At 28.3% G+C, this 19,238-nt stretch overlaps 1 protein-coding gene across 2 annotated transcripts in view; it reads right to left on the bottom strand.

Moving 5' to 3' along the window:
- LOC100203110 (WD repeat-containing protein 90) overlaps positions 1-15,253 on the bottom strand; it is a 156,823-nt gene extending 141,570 nt beyond the window's left edge. The window contains exons 1-2 of one of the 2 annotated variants that reach the window (XM_065803855.1): positions 15,094-15,253; positions 5,083-5,174 (exon numbers count right to left, since the gene is read on the bottom strand). In XM_065803855.1, coding sequence (XP_065659927.1) covers positions 5,083-5,174; positions 15,094-15,103 — 102 coding nt within the window. In that variant the 5' untranslated portion in view covers positions 15,104-15,253. Of the gene's footprint in view, positions 1-5,082; positions 5,175-10,762; positions 10,922-15,093 lie in introns of those variants that run through there. The other variant, XM_065803856.1, reaches the window with a different exon arrangement.
- Between the last annotated feature and the right edge of the window lie 3,985 nt (positions 15,254-19,238).

Genomic DNA, 19,238 nt, shown 5'->3' with positions numbered 1-19,238 from the left:
TCTCTGACTATTCTTCTATGTGCTTTCTCCTTCGTTGTTGTTTTTTTTTTTATTACAAATATAACAAAAATAATTTATAATTACAAATATAACACAAATAATTTATATTAGAAATCTAAAAAAGATACATTATATTTAAAATAATAAGAAAAAAAATTGGAAAAAAAGTAAACAAAAACAATGTTTGTAAAATTAATAATAGTATGATATTGATCTAAAAAATCTAAACAACTGACAATAACTAGAAAATATTTATAACTTTTAAATGAATGACCAGCTTAGTTAACAACTCCGCAAGAAAACTTGTTTAAAAAGATTTAATAAAGCAAATTACCAGGTTTTAGGTAATTAGGTAAAAGCAAAATAAGCAACTTTAATTAAACTAAATATATATGCTCATCCAAACCATCATTCATAAACACTATATTATGATGAGAAATATCAGTCTTTTAAAATGTCTTATTTTAAATATTAGGCAATTCATTTATGTTCATTCATTCATTTATGCTCATTCATTTATTTATGTTTATTCATTCATTTATGCTGTTAATGAATGCTAAACAAGTAAAATAAAATTATAAAATTTCATTGCACTAATTTAACATTCCAAATAAAACAAATAGCTCAACATCTTTCCAAATTAAACGATTAAACCATTTTTTTAAATTTCATTGATATTTTGTGTTTGTTTATAATATTAAAAAAAAAAGAAAAAAATAAACAAACAAATAGTACAAAACCTAAACCAAAATAAGCTATAATTGCTAAATTCAAGTCCAAACAAAACTTAGATTTATTTTGCAGAACAATTTTAAATTGCATTCTAATAGTTATTGAATACTCATGCAGTAGCAGTCAAAAACTTGTATCTTAAATATTCATGCAGTAGCAGTCAAAAACTTGTATCTTAAATATTCATGCAGTAGAAGTCAAAAACTTGTATCTTAAATATAAAATATGATTTAAAGATGCATAAGATCATTATTTATTTGTTTAAAAAAAAATTATTTATATTGAGTTGTTAACTTCCATTAACTAAAAGTTACTTTAAAGAATTACAATTGGAAGTTTATATTTAACAAAACTCTTAAAATTAAATGTTTCATAATCCACATTTTTTATCAATCTACACACACATACACACACACACATTAATATTAACTTGATATAAACAAATATATAACAAAAAATATATATATAACATATCAACCTATATATACACACGCATGTATAAAGAGAAAATAAAAAATATGCAAACTAAATGAAAAAGTTGAAAAATAATAAAATCAGGTTGCATTCTTGCCATCTTTATCATTGCCTGTAGCCTACATCATATCAATAATAATTAGCAATAAGTTCTATTTAATTGTTATTAACTAATACGTTATGTCAAAAACCCAACCCAACTGGGTTTTAGGTTTGTCCTAAAGTTTTTAGGTTTGTCCTAAAGCTTGGTATAAATCTTTAGTAACCAAGTTTAATTAATTTATAGTTATTCATATACTCTTTTCATTTTTAACAGGTATATTATCTTATACAATAGCTTAATTCATAATCAGATTACATTTTCTTAAAATATAATGCTATTTTGAAATAGATTTATCATTTTGAAATTTGAGTTATATTTAAATATAAGTAGTTTATATGCTCTTCAACATGACAGAGTGGGAAGAAATAAGGTTAGGAAGTGAAATGAAGTGACCATATTAAATGATCAACCAAATAGAATAATATGCAACTATTGCAAGAAAACATAACTAGAAAAATAGAGAGAGATGAAGAAAAAGAAAGAAAAAAGAAAGCGCTAATGATTCCGCTGAAGATTATATATTTTTTTGATTATTCACCTCCTTAAGGCCAAGAGGGCCACTACAGTCGAGGAGGCTATTTTTTGTGGTTACAACTCTCTGTCAACTCTATAAGTCTGAAACACGAAACTCGACAAACAAGGTCGCTGTGTGGAGAAACAAGTTGAGCGCAATACTACCAGGGACGTGGTGGGAATCGAACTCGGAACTTCTCACTTATGAGGCAAGCACTCTATCAAGTGCATTACTGTTCCTAAAAAATATGAAGATCTCGATTATTGCAATAATTATTAGCTGAAAAAACTTTTTATCTGAGTTAAAGTTCATCAGCAACAAAGAGCCCCATGCTGTAGGAGAATGGAGATCCTTTTCAAGCTCAAATGCCCCCTCCAAGCAATCAGAGAATGTTGGCTTCTTATTAAGACAAGAATCAATGGTAGATCATCAGCTGACAATGCCACCTTAGATGTAAAAATTCCTGGGAGATCGTTAATGTAAACTGTGAGGAACCCCTGAAGTTACAGGATATAAAAAAGAGTGCTGTCCATCGAGAACAACTTTTATACTACGATTGGAAAGGAAGGATTCAATAATCTTAAAGATGTTACCTGATACACTGTAAGAAGAAAGCTTATGGAGAAAACCAGCATGCCAAACTTTATCAAAAGCTTTACGCATGTCGATAGTGGTAGCCTTGGCTCTCCACATCTATCTAATGCACAATAAAACCTATTAGTTATTACCATTAACAAATCAAATGTAGAACAATAAGATCAAAATCTATATTGATGATCAGAAATTAAGTTCTTAGATTCAAGATGAGAGATCAAGTGTTTGTTAATTAAAGACTCAAAAAACCTTGCTTATGATAGTAAGAAGACTAATGGGACAGTAGTTAGAATAACAGATTTGTCTTTGTTATAGCTACTGTTATAGATTCTCCAGAAGTCATAAGAGCCTAGTTTTTAAGATGAAATAAAAGATTTTGTGACCTGAGAATAGCCGGCTTTGGCAATAGACAAAACCTTTTTACAATGGTTTCTAGCAGTAGTAAACCAAGGTCTGTTTTCTGGAGAATTGTTTTTCTGATAGAAATTGCAGCAGCACAATGAGAGGAAAACCATGGAGAAGAGTGAGAATTGATTTGGAGTTGTTGAGGGGGAATAAATGACTCCATACCAGTCTGAATCAAAGAAGTTACATAAGTAGCACATTTGTCAGCAGGAAGACAAAGATTTCTCTCCTAAGGCCATCACAAAGAAAATCATGGGAAGAGTCTCAGTCAGCTTTAAGGCAGTTGGAAGAAGTACGCTGATAGGGTTATTTTGACAATGAAAAAAAAAGGGATAATTATTTTAGAAAAATCAAACTGTGAGCAGCATCTAAGAGTAAATGTGGAGAAACTGAGCACTGACTAGGATCAGAAACAAGACACAGTTCAAGTAGAGAAGGTAAATGACTCGGGTTATTCGGAAACACTTGATGAGCTATGATGGAAACGCGTGATGGAAAGTTGACTATTTGTGTGAAAGATTGAGAAAGGCTAAAGTGATAGGCCTTAACGCCTGCAAAGTCACTGACACTAGAGCCAGACCATTCAGTGTGATGAGCATTAAAGTCACCATCAACAACGATATTGGCTGAAGGATAAAAAGAAAGAACTTGGTCAATATGATCAGAATTAACATCAAAAAGAGTGCAGTCTTAAGATAAAGGAGAGCGATATACAACAAATAGAAAGATAATGAGTGAAGTGGTGGTAAATGAAAGCACACAAAAGAATATTGAAACTACATTCAAACCTTGTTTCTGTGCTCACCCCTTAAGTCTTTGCTTAGGAGGCCTTCTATAAGATTGCATCCAGATGCAATTAACATCTGCCAAAGATGAGTATTCTTATCAAGATACTATCTGTAACCATTACTCAACCAAGAGCCCCAAAGCTGGGGGTGTTTTAAGTCGCAGGTGGCTTTTCTGAATCTTTGCATAAAAAAGTATATCCTTTAAGGCAGCAGGACATGAAGCAGGTTGTACTGGGTTACATGTTACCAGTAGCAGGATAACCTGACCTGACAGACATTTACAACTTGAATGACCTGACAGACATTCACAACCTGACCTGACAGACAAAAATAGGTCTAAAAGCAGTCAGAATATAAGGAACAAGATCATTTAAGCTTTATTGGTGATTTTTTTATTCGTCAGTTGCTAAACAGCAAACATCCATTTTTAAATTTATTACTACAACAAGTAACCAGAAGGATGAACTGGATTTGCAAGTTACAAGTTACACTTGCAAATTTGTTTTTAAATTTGATTTCATGCAGTTGCAAAAAAACTGCATGAAATCAAACTTAAATACAAATGTTAAATTTTCGCTTAAGTTAACTACGCTTATAACTTTAATAATTTACTTAGGAAGAACATTAGAACTTAAGAAGAAGCTGAGGAATGGTTGAATGAAGTCAAGGAATCTATGTCTTCTTTAGAAGACATAGATTCCTTTATTTCTATAAGCTTTTATATATAATGCTAAAGCTTTTATATATAATGCTAAAGAATGAGAAAATCTTTCAATGGATCCAGTTCTAGCTGGACAAGTGTGCAACTGCTGTAAAAATCTTTATAAAGATTTTAATTTGTAAAAATCTTTATAAAGATTTTTACAGCAGTTGCACACTTGTCCAGCTAGAACTGGATCCATTGAAAGATTTTCTCATTCTTTAGCACTATAAAAAGAAAAAGCTGAAATGTTTGTATGAATTTACAAATATTTAAGATCAAGATGCACAATTGCTGATGATTAAATTGTTAGATAACATTGTTTTAAATTTTAAAGTTTATATATTACTGCTTGAAGTAAAATAAAATTCTTATTTATGACTCACTAAACTCCTTATTTTATTATCACTAAAACAATTTCTGAGCAGTATTAAATCTTTTTGTTAAATCTTTGTGCTAATGAAAATTAATTTAAGAATGACAAAAACCTATTAAGTTGAGATAATGATGAGTTTTTGCTCTTGGGTTTTTGAGTGGGTTTTTGGGTGGGTTTTTGGGTTTGGGTTTTTAGGTATCAATCCTGTGTTATAATCATTTCTGTTAACAAATAGCTAGTAGCAAGATTATTATGTTGACAGCAATGTTTCAATCTAAAACCAATATCAGAAAAAAAGGAGCCTGCTAAACATCAAAAATATAAAATTATTAATTTTGCATCATGGAGTACCTAACTAAATTAAAAATCAGAAATAATAAAAGAAAAAAAAAGTACCATGACTTTAGTGACATCTCCTTCCATCATGCACTTTTTCCATTCTCCAACACCGTAGTATTTAAAGAAATTTACAAAAGGTTCTTGCCACACTGTAATATTTTAAATTACCAAATACAATAAACTGTCACATATTTAAAACAAAGACCAAAATAATAGAAAAATTGTTTACAATACATTTTGTTAACAGTTGATAACTTGTAACAATAATAATGCATAATACACAAAAAACTACTTAACTACATATTTTTTTTTCATAAGCAAATTAAATTTTTGAAACAGGCTTATGCTCAAAGAGGCTCAAAAATATGCTTAAGCTCAAGCATATTTCTAATAAGAAATGCTTATTTTAATACTTTTTGAAAAATTAATATCACACATTTTTGAAAAATTTTCAAAAATGTGTGATATTAATTTTTTTCAAAAAAAAACAATGTAATATACAATAAAAAAAACACCTATAAACATTAAAAAACTATATGCAAATGTTATCAATAAAATCAAAGATATGAACTTCATTTTTGTTCTCCCGGGACCATTTATATCATCATCCACTTCAACCGGCTGAAAACCACTGTGATTTCCTTTGGGTTGATCACTAGCAGGTTTTTTTATGGATGGTGGGGGCACATTGTAACTATTAAGGCTCTCCAGTTTGATAAGTGAATCATCCGAGCCATCAGAAGTTATTAAGCTCCCAATTTCCTTCTTTGCTTATCATACTTAGAAGAGCTTAAATTTTTCCATGCTTCTCCTGCTTAATGAGTAATCAAAATTTGTCTCTCTTGTGTAGCGTAGAGCAATTGATTACTAATTCATTACTGAAATCTGTATCCAACCTTTTTTGATGTTCAATGACAATGAGCTTTTTCAGAGTGGAAGTGTATCCTTCACCAACTGCTTGCAAAAGGTCAATGGCACTTGGTAGACCATACCAAAAGGAGTCTTTTAGCGTTAACCACAGCATCTTTAAAATCTTTCTGCATTTGTCCTTTTAAATTGTTGAGCAAAAGAACAAATTTATTAGGTTTTTGTTCTTTGATAAACAGAAAGAGTGTTTTATCACACCAGCACTTACAAATGTTTTGGTCTAACCAAGCATTTGTTTGGAAGTAAACATGAATGAATCTTTGTGCATTGGTAACTTTTCTTCCTTTAAAATGCGTTTTCCTTGACCTCTAAAAATGATAGCTAGCTTTGGTTGCTCTCCTTCTGGTCAAAACATAATTTGAAGAAAACGCTGCTTTCTAATCATTACTTTAAAGGACTTGTGATTCTGAAGTTTTATGATCTTCTTAGCTTATTCCATGCATAACATGAAAAGCTAGTCCTTGTTGGCTTTTGTATGATTTTTTACAATACTCGCATTTAACAAGAGTTTTAACAGCTTCCAAGGGCAATTGGATTGCAATCTCTTCTCCTCTGTTAAGGAGGGTCCACAATTAACTTTTTATGGATTTTGTGTAGTTTAACCACTTTTTCTTAATTAATTTTTTATGCTAATTTTGAATTACTTAATACTTTTTTTTCATTAAAAATATTTGGCCTTCTACTTCAATTTCAATTAAAGTGGTTATTTTGACGAAACAACCAATTGTTTAAATTAAATGAAATCATTATTATTATCATAGTAGAATCCGCTGTAAATATTTTTCGTTTCATTTTATCAATAAAATACATAATTATTATGGGTAGTTATAAATACAACAAAAAATAAGGTATATACATAAAATTATTCTTTATAAGGAACAATTTGTAACAATTACTTGTGAAAATGCAAAAAAAAACTTCACTGCAACCATGGTGCAGTATTTAAGTTCTTTCTCAGAATCAAGAGGTCTGAGATTCAATAATGGCTCTAACCAGATAAGCGACACTGGTAAAGAAGGATGTGTAAACTTTCTAGTTAAATTGCTCTTCTACAGTGCAGGGCCCAAAGTAATGCAAAAAAATCTAATTGCGAAAAAAAAAATTTCCACACCCCCCCTCCCTTTATTCCTGACGCTGCTTTGCGATAATGGGGGGGGGGGGTGCGTTAGTACAAAATTGTATCTTTGGTACATTAGTTTGTCATTGTTATTTTTTTAACATATTATCTCTCATACTTGAATGTTATTTTATAATTATCTTGTTTGGCAGAGTTTAAAGTAACGTAAGTTACTGTTATAATTTACAGTTTAATAAAGTTTAAGTTGCAGTTATAAAGAGCAAGTAATACTCTTAAGATATTACTTTTAGTAATTGTTTCAAAAGTTTGTTGTTAATATAATTGTAAAAAAAGAAAATTTTTATTTACCAAAATGTTATAATAAAATTTTATTTTCAGTTTTGTATCAAAGTAACATTTTAAGGTTTTATTTTTTGAAATAATGATAAAAAACCAAATTTCTTTCAAAACGAAACTATTTCGCACTGCAACTTACAAAACAGTTCTTGATAAAAAAAAACTTTCAAAACACGACAAAATAAATATATTTAATAATGCTTTATGAATCAAATACATATAATTAACTAAGTAACTAAAATACTAATTATTATATGATATTGGTAAGTTTCAGTTGTAGACTTTTATAAATAAACTAAGACTTTCATAAAATATACTTTTTTAAATGTCATTTTATAAATAAGAACTAAATAATGAAGATAACTTGAACAACATTAATATACAAATGCAATAGCGTAATCGGTAAACAATGTTTTTGTTGAAATCAAAAATAAACCTAATTTTTAAGTAATGAATATTAAAACTTAATTATATATTAAAATGCTTTAAAGTAGCTTTCACTTGTCTTCAAATAGAACGATTTTACGTTTAGTCAGTTTCATTTTTGAGGTGCTCTGTTTTATGAGCTTTCGCTTTTGTTACCATAATGACAACAAGAAAATTTAAAAAAATTTTAAAGACATGCTTTTCAAAGATTTTTTCTAAAATGTTTTCTTTATTTAAAAAAAAAAAAAGTTAGGGTGGAAAGGTGGGACGGAAAGGTGGGACGGGCACTTGTTCCTCCTTGTATAGTTGACCCTGGAAAATTGCTTTAATATTGCTTTAATATCTAAACGTTATTGCGACTATACAACTGCTGAAAGTTTTAAAGCTCAACCTATTTTGGAGGATAGTGAAAAAAAAAAGACAAGATTTTGTACCAAAAAAGTGGGCAAGTACAATACAACCCTTTCTCCGGTCTTTAACCCTAGAAACAAAACATATCTTTCATATAGAAGCTCACTAGGATATACAAACGCTGGAAATTTCAGAGCTGTTGCTAGTCTGAAAGGTAATGATAAATTAATTGCAAGATTCAGTAAGAACTGACAATGGAAAAACAAAGCGTGAAGTTAAATTAAACTTTGTAATGGAACCAAATATTCTACTGGATTTTTATATATGAAAGTATAAATAGTAAATCTCCATTTCTGCAAAGCCAGATATATATTTATAAGTTATTGAAGAATTATTTAGCAACATTCTTATTTAAATAAAAACATTTTTTCCCAATGCTTCTATAAACTCCTTGTCACTGTCTGTTTGTCTGTGAGCATCAAATCTTGCAATCAATTTTTGAGTCACTACCTGATTATAGATTTTCTTCAGATTTTGCCCACATACTCTTGCTTGATGGCAACACAATATTCAATAACTAGTTTTGCAATAAGTCAATTAATTTAGTTAATTTTAATTAAGTTTATTCATTATATGAAAAAAAGGAATAACATTTTTTAAAATAAGTATATTAATTGTTTTCTAACATGCATGTTTAGCTTATTTGGATAAGGCGTTGACTTCGAAAGCAGAATGTATGGAGGTTTTAAGACCCGCCTCATCATAAATTCTTTTGGTCTTTTTACACACGCATACAGCCAAATGTTAACAAAATAAAATACTAATACCAGAAAAAATTTATGGCAAAATTTGTGTTTCAATTACATATAAAAGCATTAGGTTTTAAAAATTCATTTTTATATAACTTGTTTTTTTTTATAACAGTTTAATGAATGCTTTAGAGTCTATTCTGTAAGTGCACATTCTGAAATGCTTATTCTGTAAGGGAACTGTTTAGCAAATATTCTTTCGAAATGATTTTTTTCGCAAGTTTCTTTTCGTAAAGCGTTATTATGGAATTATTACTATTAACTTTTTTTGTATAATGCGTTACAAAAGGTGAATTTGCGCATGTACAACTTCTGTAATAGCAATTTTAATTACGGAAGGTAAAAATGCGAAATTTTTGTAAGTTTTTTTTTTCAGCAAACAAACCTATTAGATACCATGTATTTTACAATTTATTGTTTCTTGATCTAGCATACTATTAAAAATTTACGTATAATTAAGTTTTTAATTTAAATGGTTTGTGGATGTTTTCATTCAATTTTTTTATTCAAATTGTTTTGCAATTAAAAGTCAATTTAAAAAATTTGGCTTAATAAATTAAATTATATTCCCTTAATTTAATTGCAAATTATTTGAATAAGAGAATTTTAGAAGACTAAAATTCTTTTGTTCGAATAAAGTTGCAATTAAATTAAGGCTAGAGATTTCTTTTTAAATAAAATTCCTAAAAACAACCTGCGATTTATAGAAAATGTTTGATCTTGATATCGCTTTAAATAAAATATAAAAAAATGGTATCACTTTTTTCATAGTTTATTCAAAATTTCTTGTTAAAATAATTTTTAGTTAGAAGCTCATATTATGTGTTAACAACATATAAGATATACATAGAAACATTTATATGGCTAATTTTTGCAAGTCTTTGAGTATATTAAGTAAATTTAATAGTTGAGTAATTACTGTAAGTTACTGTAGTAGTTAACTGGTTGTTATGATTTAGTCTAAAAGTAAATTTATTGTGGTGTACTTAATCCACAAAGTAAACCAAACTAAATATAACTTTAAAATAATATTGGCTTCCACGCAGAGATTTAAAGAAACATAAATTCAAAACCGTTTTATGTTGAATAAAATCTCCGCACGATAGAGCAAAGATCATACTTCTATTCAAAAGATAAATTTAGCCTGACATACTTTATGACCCCTAATAAAAAACTTAGACAACAACATTAATTTTAAGAATGACTAAAAAAAATGTTAGGTTCATAAAGAAAAAAAACAAATTGCGAAAATATTTTTTTAAGAAAAAACTAATTGCGAAAGTGTAAAAAGCCATTGTGATTGCGATACCTTAGAGCACCTTAACAACTATATCCTTCTTAGAGCACCTTAACAACTAAAAATCCTAGGTAATTGTGGATTGTTGTGAGGGCCTTCCAAGTTAAGTAGAAACTTTAAATTATTAGCTTATTTTTTCTGTGACATAAGACAACGTTTTTTTGTATTTTTATCAATAATTATGATTTTAAATAAGGTGGATCTTTGCTGCAATGACTTACTATTTTTTGATTATTACTAAAATAAACATCCCATTCATCAATCGTTTTTTGAAATTTAACATATCTTTCTGTTTTTCAATATATTTATTGACATCTGATTCGCAAGTAAATGAGCTGACTTGTAATATCAAACAAGTTAAGATGTCTACCTCTTGGACGCCTAATGTAAAGCTTACAATTCTTTTTTTGCCAACCCACAGTCTTAGTTGTTTCTGTCACTGGTTCCAACTGTATTTTATATTTTAAAACTTTTTAACAAAGAGACACATTTCCTAAATTATTTCTAAATTACCTAAATCTTGGTTTCACAATGGTTTGGATATTTAAGTATATTACTGCTAGGAATTTTTGTAACCGATGGTATTTCCAAAACTGATTGCAATGAGTACCACGCAGAAGCTCAAGTTCAATGTTATTTGTAATTGTTTCATAAATTGCAAAAACTTGATTAAAAATATAATATATCAATTATTTAGTAAGTGACAGGCGCCCCGACTAAAAATGAGACTTTTTGCAAATGCGGCCTTGGCAAAATAATAAGATTTAGCAGGGATTGATAGTCGGGGCTAGAAAAAAAATTATGATTCATTATATATAATAATTTCATACTTATATTTACTATTTATTAAATTCTGGCATATATTTATGCCAGTATTTAATAAATAGGGACAGATACAGTAAAAGGATTCACAGGGCTTGTGATGAAGAAAATCGTCAAGCGTGTTATATCGCGCTCGTAAAATTAGAATATGTTTTCATCGAGCGTGATTATGTGCGCTCGAGATAATGTCGGCGAGCGCGACCATGAAAATTGCTGAAGGCGATGCTCATAAAAAGCTTTTTATTTTTTATTTCTTTTTTTATTTGTTGCATAATTCTTTCGTCAAAAGATGTTTGAATTAGTATCACTTCACACATTAGTATTTCGTCAAAAAATGTTTGAATTAGTATCAATTATGAGTACACTCATAAAACTTCTTCAACGAAGTAGATTTTTATACTTCCAAACTTCTTGTATATTGTCAGATCGTGATTTTATTTTTAACTATTTATGTTATAATAATATCAAACAAAAAAGCAACTTCTTATTGATTTAAGTATTAAAGTATAATTTAGTGACTTAGTTTTGCTTCGTTGTTTTGATATATGTATTTTAAAATGTTACGCAGTAAACTTAATTAAAGGTTAATGGTTTTTATATTTCTTGATATTTTTTATTCAAATTAATTATTTAATTTTTTTCTAAAATTTCTTTTTTAAATTACGTTTTTTTATCTTAAAAAAATAACACAAGAATAATTTGAAATAATAAGAAATAAGAATAATAACTTTCCATTTAATAAATATTGACGTCATTACTTTGTTTCCTTTTCAAATGTCCTTGATTGCGAACATTCTAAACAACAGAATCGTTTTAAATTTGAGTTGCAATAAATAATAGTTAATAAAAAACCTATAATATGAACAAAAACTAATTTTAAAAATTACTCTATTATTAATATTTATTTTTATTATAAACGGTGTGTGGAATATTACAAACAATAAATCAAATAAATTTTACTTGATATTTTCACAAGATTAAAAATACTCTGCAGTTTCAATTTTCTTATAATGGTTTTCTAATTTTCTATTCTTATTTTATTTGCGCATTTTTGTATTTACATTGTGTTTCCACGTGCACATTCCATTATCGAAATTAATAACTATTAACGACTTTAAACTGCTCATTCATTACGTTAGTGCAAAAGAAAACAACGTTGTGCTTTTTATATTTTATATCAGTACTTTGATAACAGAATATCTTTAATAAAAAATCTTTTTTAAATATTTTATGAAAATAAAAAAATAATCCCAAAGTATTGGACGAGCGCTATTTTATATGCTCGTTATAAGCTGAACGCGCATTGTTTATTGCGCCTAGAACATTTGAAAATACCGTTTACGGGCGCATTTTACGAGCGGAGCGCGATCGCGCTCACTTCATCAAAAGCCCTGATTCAACTTGTTGAATAAGAAACCAAGCAAGAATGAGTTTTGGTTTATTGTAATATAGATAATAGCTCGTTTGAGCATTGGCCATGATTAGAGAAACAGCATAAAAGAGGAAGATTAAAGCCTGCTGATGATGATGATGGTGAATGATGATGATGATGATGATGATGATGATGATGATGATGATGATGATGATGATGATGATGATGATGATGATGATGATGATGGCAATATTAATGATGATGGCGATGATGATGATGATGATGATGATGATGATGATGATGATGATGATGATGATGATGATGATGATGATGATGATGATGATGATGATGATGATGATGATGATGATGATGATGGCAATATTAATGATGATGGCGATGATGATGAAGGACAACATCTTTAGAAAGAGCATCAACATTATATGTTGATGCACTTTCAAAAGATGTTGCGTATTCCTTTGATATTCTCAGAGTCATTAATGTTTCATCATTTAGTTTTATTTGCTCTGGAGTCAATTTATTTTTATTATCTGATAAACTTCGCTCAGCACTAGCAATTCCATTCTGAATAGTTAAACAGCTCTTAACAACTTTACTGAGATATAGATACTTAGTTTTTCCAAATTCCTTGTCATTTTTAAAAACTTTAGTCCAGTAATAGTCAATTCTTTTTTTCTGATTTTTTTGTTTCAGAATCTGAATACCAGTCTTTTGAGATATTAGCTGCTTGATACAATTTCCATTCATCATTCACAAATGATACCAATACTAAAATGAAGATAAAATTCTTATGAAAAAATTAATATTTAAATCTAAAGGAAAACTAAATTAACTAACAATATTACAAAATCTTGACTTATTGATATACTAGAACACAAATGTTTTTCCAACAAAGGTTCAAGGCCATCTTAAAATATATATGAAGCTTTTTGTTTACTCATCTGAAAACTTTACTTACTGTACTATCTGGAAACATTCTTTAAATTAATAATGATGTATTATCACAATGTCTTGAAGCAAGATCATATTTAGCTACTTTAAACAACTTCATAGCTTAGTGGCGCATAGCAGCTGAAATTTTATCATTTATAGAATACTCTATTTGTACTACTTTTTCTCCCGATAGAGTTTTTATTTAAATCTATATATAAATGACAAGCTGTTTTTGAAAATCTAATATCAGAAACTAATTTATGTTTAGGTTTTGAAGAATGTTTTCCAGCCAAACCTCATTCCATTTAACCATTATAGCTTTGACCTACTTATTGATTAATATAGAACCATCTATTGATTAATAAACTCAAAATTAGAAATAGATACTAGTAACTTTACAAATACTGAAAACTTTAATCAAAAGTTAGTTCTTAGTTTATCAACCAATAAAAGTAATAAAAACAATTTAACAACTCAAAAAATTACAATATTTAAATAAAATTTGAAAAAAAATATTTTAAGAGAAAATTTATTGTCAAATTTATTTAAATAATCAAAAATAACTTAAATTACAAAAAGTAAACTTGAAAGTAAAATAAACCTTAACTAACCCAAATACTTAATAAAAAATTCAATTGAAAAAATTCAAAAAAAATGAAAAAATGACAAAAACCCAGAAAAAAATGAAAAAAAAAATTAATAAAAAAGACCCAGAAAAAATGAAAAAAATGACAACTTACGTTAAAATTTCCAGGCTGTCAAAAAATGACAGCCTAGAAATTTTAACATAAAGTTGCATAACTTTGCACGCAAAGAATACGCAGCGAAGATATCTAGTTTATAAGTTTTTTAATATTTTTAAAATTCTAAAAATTGAAGTAGAAGGTCAACCACAAAAAAATAGCAAAAACTGAATTGTTTATTGAAATTTTTTAAAAATAATTAAGAATAGTAGGTTAAACAAAAAATATAGAATTTTGGACCCTCCGCCCCCCCCACCCCTACCTTTGTACATTACCTTTTTAGTAAAACCAAATGCTGGCTAAAACCAAAAAAATTAACTTCTCTTTATTTTTTTTGACATTATTACTACTTTTTACAGTATTTGAATAAAAGAGTTTGAGAGAGAGAGAGTAATGTCACACTTCAAAGCGCTTTTTTCTGAAGTATTTCAATAAACTTTTTTTTTAAATTTAAGTTCTTAAGTTTTAAATAGAAGTTTATGTTTTGCTTTACAATGACATCATGAATTCATGATTCCATTGCGTTACAAAACATAAACCATTATTTTTTTTTTATTGCTTTAAATGGTTTAAAAAACATATAAAAAATTTTAATTAAAATTTTTTTAAACCATTTAAATGGTTTATCAAGGCTCAACAATATGCTTATCTATGCTTATTTTTTAACAAAATCTGAGCCTATGTATGCTTGTAAGCGATATGCTTATAAATAAAAAACATGTAATAGAATTTATTGACAGAAAGTCATCTTAATTTATGAATACGGATAACTCGATGTCACTTGATGTAATAAAATTATCATTAAGATAACTTAAAAACTATTCTCTCTCATGTAAAAAAATAATAACTTTGTCACCTTATAATTCAATTTTTATTACATAGATTACTATTTTAAAAAAAAACTGATTTAAAATGACCTATTTAATAACAAATAAAAATTAAATGGTAAATTATACCTTGAGACATTTTATTTTTAATTTTTAATATTTCTTTTTTTACAAATATGTTTTTGATACAGACAAGAAGTACCAACAAAAATCAGCATAAAGATAATTACTGCACTAAACTATGATCTTTGATAACTCTTTGGTTTTCATTGAATTCATTTTTTATTCTAAAAAATAAATTTTAAAAGTATTGCAAAATATAAGCAAATTTATAATATATTTATAAGCAAAATATTTTTGAACTGCTTCTAGAGCCTGGATTCTAAACAGATACACATTCCAAATGAAGTCAAACAAAAGTAGTAGACAATCTAACAAAAATTGTTCTTGTCCAAGATTTGAATGTTTGCTTAAGCATAGCTAGGATTATATTTTCTTTATTTATGTCTGATGCGATAACTCCATTTTAATTTATTGTTAAAAATTGAACCAATGTTTTGCTCAGTTTTTGTTGTTTAAAGGTTAAAAACAGCTCTAATATTGTCTTTCATAGCAAAGTAGCAGTTTTCCAGATTTTCTATCGGTTTTTTGCCAAATTTCATAAACTTAAATTTCTTAATATTGAAAGACATCTCCCATAACTTGGACCAGTTTAAGAGGGCATCAAGGTCATTTTGAAGTGATATGATATCCATATTGCATTTTTTCATAGCAACGAGCTGGTATCATCTTCAAAAAATTTACAAAAATTCTGGACTATTTCTGGCATATCATTTATGTATATCAAAAACAATATCGGACCAAGAACTGATCCTTGTGATACCCCACTTATTATCTTTGCCCAATCAAAATACACACCATCTAAGACTACTAATTGTCCTCTACTTTTAAAAAAATCTTAGTGATTAATTTTACATCAAACACATACCCATTACGTTTTATGTTTAGTACTTCATGGCTTACTCTGTCAAAACTTTTGGAAAAGTCCAGTAAGATTAAGACAGCCATAAAGATATGGTTTAGTGTAATATGGTAATATGCTAAATAGTGTAAATATGGTTATGGCCTTAATAACTATACCTAACACCTGTGTATTTTGATATTTTTAATAGTAACTTTTAATAGTATTAACTGTGGTATTTTGAAAATAATTTAAGTTTAGTAAGGTACTCAGTCATGTTTTCTTTCACTAATCTCTCCATGATATAACTTACAATTGAAGTCAACGAGATAGAACGATAATTTATTGGTTCAAGTTTACATCCTTTTTGAAAGATGGGTGAGATATTAGCTTCTTTCCATAATAGGGAAACAATATCTGTTTCAAAAGATTTGATAATTACACATTATAGTGGAAAACTCAGTTTCTTATAAGATTTTGAAAGAACAAAACGATGCAATTGGTCCACTCCACTCCAGGCGGTTTTGATTTGTCTAAGCTACACAGTAGAGTGGTTACTCAAGTATTACTAAATAGAATTTTACTGTCAATAAAAGATATAATATGAGTTTATGGTTGGAGCTCTGGCATTAATGCTCTATTATATGTCTGAGTAAGGGCTTTATGAAACTGTTTAAACAATGAGTGATATCTTTTTTGTTCGTGACTTGTTACTTGTCAGCATCAAATATTACCTTGATGTCAGTTTTTTTTTTATGTTGATGTAAGAGTACAAAATTTTAGGATTTTCTTTTGTACACATTGAAATACTTTCTTATTGTAAAACTTTTAACTAATTTAAATTGAATGTATAACCACTAAATCAGCTCACACCAACAGAAGAAACCAAAAAAAATTCCTATTTGCTCTGAACACTGAAAAGACCACCATCTATCAACAATCTTTTATTCAAAAATGCTTCTGTTTCCTATGTGATAGTGTCAGCAACCTTTACCTGCCATGAAACATTGGGAGCTCCACTGCTAATTCAATACATATATGTTTGCCTGCATTTTCGGCAACCTTTTTATTTTAGTATTTAATGATGGATAAAATTCTACAATTCATTACTTGTAATGCTATTCAATTTTAAATAAAGATATATGAATAAATAAATTGTTTATTGAATTCAGTTTTATGAACTCAACAAACAATGCAGCTTCATTTAATTTAGATGCTGCGATCACATTATGGAAAAGATATAATTTATGTCTTGAAAGTTTTTGGTAACTTTATTTATTCATCTAGGTACTGATTTGGATAAGTCAAGGTTAAAGAGAAATTTCATAGGCACAAAGTTTCTAACTAGTTTATTATAAAAGTCAATAAAAATATTATAACATTGGTGAGCGTCTTAAACATAGAAGTATGCCAATTAATATCATTAAGTGATTCAATTAGGGCTTTACTTTTGCTTAGTGGAACCAATATGATTTTGCTTAGTGGAACCAATATTTCTACTGCATATACACGATCAGGATCATCAATTAAAATTATATCAAGTAAGTTATGCTTGAAAGTTGTATTATTTGTAATAAGAAAGTTGTTAATAGTTTCTAGGTTTTCTAATTCTAGGCTTGAATTTTGTCCATTACCATGACACAAACCTCCTGTATCATCCCAAAAGATATCTGGGTAGTTTAGATCACCCATTAAAAACAAGTTGGTTAAATTTTTTCATCAACTAATCTATGTGCTTTTCTATTTGAGTCATTAAATATTTTGTTTAGGTCAAATGTAGCTTTAGGGAGTCTGTATAAACATCCAACTAGTATATTATTGGAACCAACGCTGACCTTGCACCAAATTTGCTCACTATCTAAGTAGAAAGGATCAATCTCATGAGATGTAAGATCATTATGCTCATAAATACTACTCCCCCACCGCTGATAGTTTTTCTATTATTGAAAGACGATGTTTAACTTTCTATATTGCATTCAGAAGTACTGTTGAACCAAATCTCAGTAATGCCATTAATGTGCGGGAAACTAAGTTGTTCAATTCTTATGATGAACTCATTCCATTTATTGTACATAGATATTCCATTAAAATAGAAAACACTTTAAAGAAGACACAAAACTTTTTTTCCCTTCTCTTCTTTTAAACAATTGGAATTTTTATGCATGCCCTTGAAGTTACTGACTTTCTTTTTGTTTGAGCTCAATCCATTTGAGTGTGCTGAAGCAAATGTCCTGATAAACTTTCTTTCTATACTTTGTTAACCATTTAAGCTTCCCATTTAATCCTTTTAGTTTTTTTGGAAGTCATTGTTTCTATTGTTTCTTTCAATTTTAAGTATTTTAAATAATTGTTTCAATTAATCTTTCCAGTTCAGTCAGGTATGATGTATATATTTTTTTAAAACTTCAAAATGTTTCAATTTTTTAGCATTAAGGATGGCTGTTCATTGTATAGCATGATCCTTGAATTCTAAGAGTATTCCCTAGTATTGTTGTGACTTTAATTTTTGAGTTTATACCATTACTGTTTATCGTGATCTATATCGTAACATTTCCTCTTTTCAAATTAAATGCATTTGGTTTAATACTTGGGTGTCCCCAAATTGTTGTCTGAACCACTTTCCACTGCATTTTTTTAAACCACTTTCCACACACTTTGATTAAACGTTGAGTTTTGACTAGACATAGTTTAGTGCTGCATCATTCTCTTTGGTGCCTTTTCCAGGTTTTAAGAAACTTTCCCATATATCTGCAGAGCTAAAAGTATTGGTTAAGAATCAAGAGTACTTGGGAGTCTATTTTTTAAATCATTTATTTCATCATCTTTTAATCTATTATTTCAAGTGTAGTGACTCTATTTTACAAGCTATCCAAATAATATATTTTTAATAATGGTTCTTTATTTACTTTCTTTTTTTATTCTTTATGTAATTTGTTTAATTAATCTATGCTATTCTAGACCATTTTTGACAGCAACCATCTTAATTGGGCGCTGCCAAAATACAGAAATTGAGGAATAAAAAATTCACACAAAGAGCAAATTTCGTTGCAGCGAGGGGGGATACCGCTGCCTTAAATATTTTCCTAGAATAGCTGCTGCAAATATATTTTTATATATATTATTAACAACAGTAACAAATAAAATCAAGATGAATAAATTTCTCATTTCTGTCTACTTTATTTTCATTATTTAACAAAAAAAACTAGCCAGAACAATTTGGAGCACCTAGAGCAAAATAACACAAAGCTTCATTCCAATGTAAGACAAAGTTTAACAATAATTTGGTTTTCTAAGGTCTAATCAAACCATTACG

The sequence above is a fragment of the Hydra vulgaris genome, chromosome 08, assembly GCF_038396675.1.
Source record: "Hydra vulgaris chromosome 08, alternate assembly HydraT2T_AEP".
In the NCBI taxonomy this organism is placed as follows: domain Eukaryota; kingdom Metazoa; phylum Cnidaria; class Hydrozoa; order Anthoathecata; family Hydridae; genus Hydra; species Hydra vulgaris.
Note: the sequence above shows the minus strand (reverse complement) of the source record. Positions and strands in the feature narration are given on the sequence as shown.